The sequence below is a fragment of the Pelodiscus sinensis genome, unplaced genomic scaffold (genome assembly GCF_049634645.1).
Source record: "Pelodiscus sinensis isolate JC-2024 unplaced genomic scaffold, ASM4963464v1 ctg34, whole genome shotgun sequence".
In the NCBI taxonomy this organism is placed as follows: domain Eukaryota; kingdom Metazoa; phylum Chordata; order Testudines; family Trionychidae; genus Pelodiscus; species Pelodiscus sinensis.
Genome location: NW_027465849.1, coordinates 6,237,333 through 6,245,630, shown reverse-complemented (window position 1 = coordinate 6,245,630; position 8,298 = coordinate 6,237,333). Strand labels below are relative to the sequence as shown.

General features: G+C 53.4%; 1 protein-coding gene across 1 annotated transcript; it reads right to left on the bottom strand.

The window, feature by feature from the left end:
- Nucleotides 1-807: 807 nt before the first annotated feature.
- On the bottom strand, nt 808-6,322 carry LOC142823858 (forkhead box protein G1-like). Its single transcript, XM_075915512.1, has one exon. The coding sequence runs from the start codon at nt 3,212-3,214 to the stop codon at nt 2,264-2,266; it is 951 nt and encodes a 316-aa protein (XP_075771627.1). The 5' UTR covers nt 3,215-6,322; the 3' UTR covers nt 808-2,263.
- Nucleotides 6,323-8,298: the final 1,976 nt, after the last annotated feature.

Genomic DNA, 8,298 nt, shown 5'->3' with positions numbered 1-8,298 from the left:
AGTCCTGTGGCATCTTAGAGAGTAACAAAAATATATCGTATCATGAGCTTTTGTGGGTAAAACCCACTTCCTCAGATGATGAAGTAGGTTTTACCCACAAAAGCTCATGATACTATATATTTTTGTTACTCTCTGAGGTGGCCATAAGACTACTCGTTGCAAAATAAGTACAATTTCTTTCCCCCCGTAACACCAACATTTTGGATGCACTGCAGAAAAACAACAACAAAATACTCTTTTTTTGCTCTGCGGGAGATGCTGTTTTGGTTGAGAAGAACTCTCTTTTTAAACAAAAAGTACAATATTTTGGTTTAGGTTTTCAGCCTCTGCCAAATTAAGAGGCTAAGCAAATAGGTTCTGAAACCAAACTGTGTATGTGAGTAACTCTATTTACTCACACAAGTTAGATTTTAGCATGAAAGTCGTTCGTCCTTTCTATTAATTTCAATCTCGTTTCTTTTACAAACCAGAAACTACTTTGAAGTGAATCTGTTTAAAATTGTCACAGCCCTACGCCGATTTACACTAGCTGGCAATCTGGCCCTTTTACTTTTATTTTTTTCTTTTAGGCAATAAAAATATTTCCTGAACTTTGGGGAAAAAGTTATTTGATATAAAAAAAAATCTCTTGGTTTAAAATACATTCTTTTCAAAGCGTGGATACCATATAGTCTATAATGCGTCATGTGAGTAAGATCAGCTATTTGGTTCTATGTAGATTTGCATGCCATTTTGTTTGCTGATCAATTTTATAGTCTCCCACCCCCCCAAAAAAAATCCTACCCCACCCTCAACTGCCAACTGGTTCTAGGCTAGCCTGTTAATTTTGCAAAGCTACTGATTCCTCTTCCCCCAAGATCCCCGTCAAACAGGGTCACTTCTCCAAAGAAAAATTCTCACCTAAGACCTGCTTCTGTTCTCGGCCACAAACCGCCGCACCCCTCCACTTTATATGCCAGACCTATCCCTTGGCTGAAGAACCGTTGTAAACAGATGTGAAAACGGTGGGACCAGTTCCCCACAAATCAGAACTGGCTCCGGGCAATAGACTCACAGCAATGCCAATGAGATGAGAATTTTGGCTTATGAGATAAGACAGTCCGCACCAATGTGACATGTCACTCGATAGGAATAAAGGCGGCATGGGAGAACAATTCAGGTGATCGTTCAGTAATATTAATAATACATTGGTTCATAAAAAGTAATACTTTACGGGGCGATTCTGAAATGCTTATTTTGTCCAAATGCTCCATGAGAAATGCAGACCGCTGCAAAATCTGCTTTTCGAACCCTGCCTAACTCGTTTTCAGCTAGACACACACATAGAGCTGTTTCTCCTGGGTGTCATGTCGGCAAGACCGGGGCTTTCTGCGGCTTTCTCTTTAATACCGAACATTATCAGATAAAATACTTTTCCCAAAAGGGTTCTAAAAAAGTGCATGCATATTTCTCTCCCACCCCCACGTCCCCCGACCCCAAAAACAAACCAACAAACAAAGCCCCACGTCAGGATTTCATCATCACACAAAATCCAGTAATGCAAAGAGCCGTATTGAAATAATACCGCGGTCAATTATTTTTGCAGCCTGTCGATATGAAACAGACAAGATGGTCCGGGGCCAGATTCCCACCTGGTGTAAGCTGATGTCACTGCACTGAAGTCTGATTTGCACCAGGCTCAGGCGTCTGTCCCCGAGGCAATCTGTTTTTTTGGGGGGAAAATTCGGAACTTTACGTAGACACAAAAGCAACCGATCCGCTATGAGAGTCAGGAAAGACCGTGCAAAACGTAGCCGATTGCGGCTGATTAAAACCATTCCTAGTCACACGACCGAGGGAAAAATACGGAGCTGGGGGGAGAATTTTCCAAAGGCTCCTAAACACCTTCGGGCGTTGGAGATTTTTACCCCGATCCTGGTGTAAACCAGCATTGCCTTGTGGAAGTCGCTGGCGATTTACCCGGATGTGGCCTTGCTAATTTGCAAATGTATCAAACAGGACGAAGGTCGCGGGGCCAGATCCCCAGCTGGGGGAAACCCGCTGTACCGGAGTCATGCCAACGGAAGTTCTGGCCCGACTTTGCACTGGTACAATCGTGTCTCGGTTGATTCCTAAGTGCCCAGGGGAGCAGGTGGAAACTGACCGAGCGCAGGATAGAACCGTATCCTCCGGACTGACCTTCGGTGGTAGAATGCCATTAGAGGCTTTACACACAAACCAGGGCCTCTTGGAAGGGCGTGGGTCTAGCCGCGGGATGGTGCAGTCAGGGCAGGGCTGGGTTAAAGGGAGCCCCCTGATTCGGAGAGGCCAAGTAGCCCGGGAACAGAGAGGCCCCGGCTGGGGCAGGCTGCGGTCTCTGGGCCAAGATGTAGCTGGCCTGTCCCGTCAGGAGATTAAAGGAACCGAAGCTGCTGGGTACGGAGAAGCCGCAAGCTAAGGAGGAGGCCAGCGTGGCGGTGGCGACCTGCTGGCGGTGCCCTCCGTAGGGGACGTCTCCTCCCCCAAATAGCCCGTCTGCCCCGGGAGAGTAGGCTGCGGAGTAGGCGCCGGGCGGGCGGTGGCCGGAGAAGGCGCCGTAGCCGGCGCTGGGGGCGGGCTGCTGGGGAAGAGCTAGGAAGTGGGGCAGGGGCCAGTAGAGCGAGCTGGCGAAGGCCACCCCGGCCCCGCGGCGGAAGGCCACCTTGGCCCGCGCGGCCGGCGCCCGCCGCCGCAGCTTGCCCGTGGTGCCGCCGATGAAGACGTCCTCGCTGGAGGGGTGCAGCGTCCAGTAGCTGCCCTTGCCCGGGTCGTCGTAGTGCCGCGGCACCTTGACGAAGCACTTGTTGAGGCTCAGGTTGTGGCGGATGGAGTTCTGCCAGCCCTGCCGGTTCTCCCGGTAGTAGGGGAAGTGGCGCATGATGTACTCGTAGATGCCGTTCAGCGTCAGGCGCCGCTCGGGGCTCTGCCGGATGGCCATCATGATCAGGGCGTTGTAGCTGAACGGGGGCTTCTCCTGCCGCTTCCCCGGCGCCTCTCCCCTGCCCCTCTCCCGCTCCGCGGCCGCCGGGCTCCTGCCTTCCCCAGCCCCCCCTGGGCAGCTGGTCACGGCAGGATCCGTCTCGGCGGCCCCTCGGGGACGCTGCCCCGGCCTGTCACTCAGCGCCACGTCTTGGAGGAGGCTTGTGATGCTGAAGGAAGACTTCAGGGTGAAGCCGGCTCCGGTTAACCCTTCCATCCCCGCGAGAAGGGCTGAGCGAGGCCCTCCTGGGTCCCCGGCAGCTCCCCGTGGCCAAAGGGCCCAGCCAGCCAGCCCAGCCTTCAGCCAGAGACTCTCCCTTGACGCTTGGCCATTATAACCCAGGGCTCCCACTCCGCCTGGCCAACCGGGGACTTGCTGGCTCACCGCCGAGCCAATTGCGCCTGGCGCATTATACTAGTCCCGCCCCCTCTCGTGTCCCCTGACCCATCCTCACCAGCAGCCCAGGCCAGATCCTCCCCTCGCCCTGGCCCGACTGGTGGGTGTTGGGTTAGCTCTCAAGCCTCCCCGGCGTAATAGGGTGACGCTTTATTTACACCGAGAGGCCAATTGGCCCCACCGACTTTCCCAGATTGACACTCTCTGGGGAATCAGGTGCCGTGTGCGTAAAACATCACCGTCGGCCTACGGAGAAATCCCAACCGGGCCCAAGGAACGGCAGCGCCACCAGCAAAACCAGAGTTGGCTTTACCCGTCGGATCCCTTTCAAATATAAAATATAGCCCCCCCACCCAGCCCGTTCCAGCAGACTTTTCGGGCTAGGCCACACGGGAGATATGGGTTCAACAATTCACTCTGCTTAAAACAGAATGAATAATTCATCGGCCGTAATGTGACTCCGATCGCGTATGGATTTTCGACCTGGCTGCGAAACAGCACGTTGGCATCAGAAATCGCTGTTGGATTGGGTTTAATCGCCCGACGATCGGAAGGCGAGTGGCCGGGCATTTCTGGAATGAATCTGTTTCCAAGGCAAAACAAAACCAAAGATTCCTTCCCCCTGTGAAGCGAGTCCCGGGTAGAAAACGGCGGATTTTTGACCATTTGAAAATCATTCCCCTTCGTTCGCTCTCTGACTTCCCAGGTGAGATTTTTCAATATGTGTGAGGGAGGCTTTTAAATCGTAGCACTCTCCATTACCCAGATCTGTGCATATTACAAGTTGCTTTCCAAACAAACAGGCTAATACGGCATTGAACAGAAACCCACAAATCACCAGTTATTTCTGGGGATTATTTTCAATTCCCGGACTTTATGAGCTACAGGAAGGTCAGAGTTGATGGCAGCTGTAATAGATTTCACGAAAGCAGGATTGATCGCAGTCCCAAACAAACTGTATTTATATTTTAGGGAACTCTTTGTGGATTGAAGTTATTGGCCTGTTGCCATCGACTTTAGTGGGACCAGAATTTTACTCTGTTTACAGCCCTCTTCTGCTATTAATGGAAATGTTGCCTTAATAACAAACCGACATAATGGAGCCCTTCAAAATGATTTCATATTGGCAAGGCTCTTGCATTGGAAGTTGCATGTGGAAATAAAATTTCGGGCTTTTAAAAACCTGCATGGTCCTTTTTTGGAAAGGCACATTTTTTTGTAGCATGACGCTTTTTTTTCCCCGGCGAGGAAAATCAAATCGAAACCAAACCAAACCTGCCCTCCGAGTGCAGAATTTTTCCAGCAACGAGAAACTCCGTCTTTCGGGAGTTTGCAATAGAGAAGGAGATAAACGCACAGTCCAAAGTCTTATACTGACTGCGGATGATTTGAAAAATCTGATTCCGGTGGGCAACAAGATCAGATCACGGGGTGCGGGCATGCAGAGGAAGGCAGAAAGAAATGTGTAAAGCGGTGGAAAGAAAGTCAGGATGCATTTTGCGTGGTCTTTCCTCTTAGTGATAGCGATGGGGAGAAAGAATACCTGGTTCTTATACAGAAAACAACACGGAAAAAATGCCAACCAATCCCTCAAGATAAAGGGAACTGATTTTCCGTGTTAAGTGACCATACACTACAAGGTGCCTTTCAGCCTGGTCTGGGGGGAATTCTGTGTCCCAGGGAAACTCATTTGCATACAATGGCCGTGTTGGCCTGTATACGCAACTTGGGGTAATTTTTAAGCTGCTGTAAATTTACAAGGGGGGGGGAGGGGGCCTGCATTTGGAGGACCCCAGATAACAGGCCTTTTAAGCACCTTTGTGATATCCTCCTCTTAGTCCCATGCTATTGCGTTGCGTGTGTTGCTGTTCATCACAGGGTGTGGACACTGTGGGGCGATTATGCGGCATGTGTGTCACATACACAAATAGAGATAGTTGCTTTCTCCTTGTCCGCACGTCCCTGTGTGCAGACAGTTGTGTAGGGCACACACACATACCCTTTACAGGCCTTTGAAATACACACAACGTACCCACACTTTGCAACCAGATACACAAGTTGTACAGATAGGGTTGCCAGATGGTTTCAACAAACATACCGGGCACGCTTGACAGTACATCACAATCTACATTACATCTTATTGAGAAAACATCGGACATTTCTATTTTCTCAGTTTGATTCCCGAAGAGAAAGCTCAAATACTGGACTGTCTGGTTCAAAACCGGACACCAGGCAATCCTACGTACAGACATACACAATGTCTCACTGTGTCGTCCCGGTTGGGTTATTCCTCGTGCCTTGTTTGTGGGAATTGTGTTTAGAATTCAGTGGGTCTCAGTGTGTGGTCTGTGTTTTGCACACAACTCTGGGAGTACTGCGTGTGTATTGCACACAGCACGTGTGTTGTGTACAGTGCAAATTGTGCGTACTGCGAGTTCCTGTGGCGCGTGAGTGCTGTGTTGTTTGTGTCGGGTGGGCATTGTCTTTTGTACAGAGTGTCTTTCTGTGTGGTGTCTTGGGTTGTATGTCATGCGGATTGTGTGTCGCACACCCACCGTGTGTATCATGTGTGTGTGGACACAACATGGGTGTATTGTTTGTGTGTGGCCTGCATGCAGCATGAGTGTATAGCGAGAGGCCGTGTATTGTGCCTGCTGGGTGTATGGCATGTGCAGTGTGTGTTGTATGTTGTCAGGCGGGCGTGCGCAGAGTGGGGGTGCAAGGACACCAGGGTATCTCAGAGCAGGACAGGGACAGACAGCTCCCCCGGCCAGCGCCGCGCTGGGGATACTCAGCACCCATCTGATGGGGGGCGAGGGGGCGGAAGCCGGATACGCCCTGCTCCCATCTCTGCCCCCATCCCCTTCCCTCATCCCTGCCCCGTGGACCTGAACCCCTCCCATCTCTGCGCCTCCCAGAGCTCCCTCCCCCCCGGCTCCATCTTTGTCCCCCAAACCTTCCCATCCCCTCCCCCTTTACACCCCTCCCCCATCTCTGCTCCCCCATAGCCTCCCTGCCCCGCAATCCTTCCCCTCTCCCCTCCCCTTCCCCGGTCCCTCCAGTCTCTCCTGCCCCCTCCCCCTGCCCCCCAAAAGTCCCATCTCCCCTCCCTCCCCGGAGCCCACCTGCTGCCTCCCCTTCTGCTGACACCCCTGCCCAGCTCCCCACTGCCAGCCCCCCGTCTCTCAGCAGTCCCACAGCTGAGCCCTCTAGGCCCCTTGTCCCAAGCCCCCCCCCCACCAGCATTTGTTGTGGCTCTGAGCCCTGCTATCCCCCCACCCCCTGGCTTCCCTACCCCTCCCTTCCCTTTGCACTGGGCCCAGGCCCCCGAAAGTGATCAGGATGGACAGAGGCTGGCTGGCTACAGGGTTATTCGGGGGGAGGGAAGCCAGAAACAGCCCCCCCCACAATTCCTCCCCCGTCTCTGGGGTCTTGAGCCAGGATCCCCTTCAGCCTGGTCCAGCATCTTTTGAACCCGCTGACTCCCAGGACTGGCTGCAGCTCCAGGCCTTGCAATCGGGGCCTCTGGCACAGGGGGGTGCAGGGCCACTCAGGGAGCTGACCAGGATGGGGGTTGGGGAGCAGCCTTTTTTAGCCACTAGAAGTGGTGGGAGTGGAGGTACGGGGGGAGGGGTAACAGGGTCGACTCACCAGCATGGCGCCTCCTGCTGGTCTCCTCAGGAATTCGCTAAATGGTGAGTGCACCATTGGCCAGAGGGTGCGGACCTGCCGCCTTCTCCTGCCCGGGCTGCCTCCCTGCAGCCCCGGTGCCCTCAGGCCCCTGTATCCAGCCTGCAGCCGGGGAGTAAGGTCAGGCCAGAGCGCCCCAGCTCTGCCCACCTTTCCCCAGTCCTGCTCAGTCTCCGGTACCCTCTGTAGCTCCCCCATACCCCAGTCCCTCCTGCTCCACAGCTGGAGCAAGCATGTGCGCCTGGCCACCCTTGCAGCCTTTTATAGGGCCCAGCCTGGCTCTGATTGGCTGACTGCTCCCCTCCCTGATTGGCCAGGGTTCCACAAGCCTCCTCTGGCTCCTGTGTAACCCTCTCCCTGCTGGAGTGGGGTATAGCACTGGGGGTGCCAAGGGGGTCTTGAGGGGAGGGGGTTAGACTTTGCTTGCTCAGATTCTAAGTTGTTCCTCCGCAAAGGCTGGCTGGGAACGATTAGCCGCGAGCACCGACAGGGCCCCATTGGCTAGATACTTGGTAGGTTTTTAAAGGACAATTGAGATGCCCCCGTAATCCCAGGACTCCGAGAGCTGGGGCTTTGCGAGAAGCCCGAGTTAGGAAGCCACGCTCGTGGTTTGGAGGGGATCGGAGTCCTGGGCTTTGAACGCGCTGGGTTAATGAGACTGAAGATGTGTGAAGTGGGCCCTGCTTCATCTGAATGCCAGAAGTGAACAGTGGACCAGCTGGTGGACTCCTGTATCGCCTATGCTCACACTACCATGGAACCAGAGACTCCTAAGATGGGACAAGACCTCACTCCAAGCCCCCAGCCCAGAGCAGGACCAACCTCGACTCGATCAACCCAGCCAGGGCTTTGTCCAGCCGGGACTTAAACACCTCTAGGGATGGAGATTCCACCCCTCCCTAGGGAACCCAGCCCAGCGCTTCCCCACCTCCTAGGGAAAGAGTTTTTCCTAATATCCAACCTGGACCTCTCCCTCCGCAACTTGAGACCATTGCTCCTTGTTCTGCCATCTGCCACATCAGAACAGCCAGACTGGGTCAGACCAAAGGTCCATCCAGCCCGGTATCCTGTCTGCCGACAGTGGCCAGTGTCAGATGCCCCAGAGGGAGGGATCACAACAGGGAATCCTCACATGATCAGTCTCCTGTCACCCATTTCCAGACACCCAGAGGCTAGGGACACCATTCCTACCCATCCTGGCTAATAGCCATTGA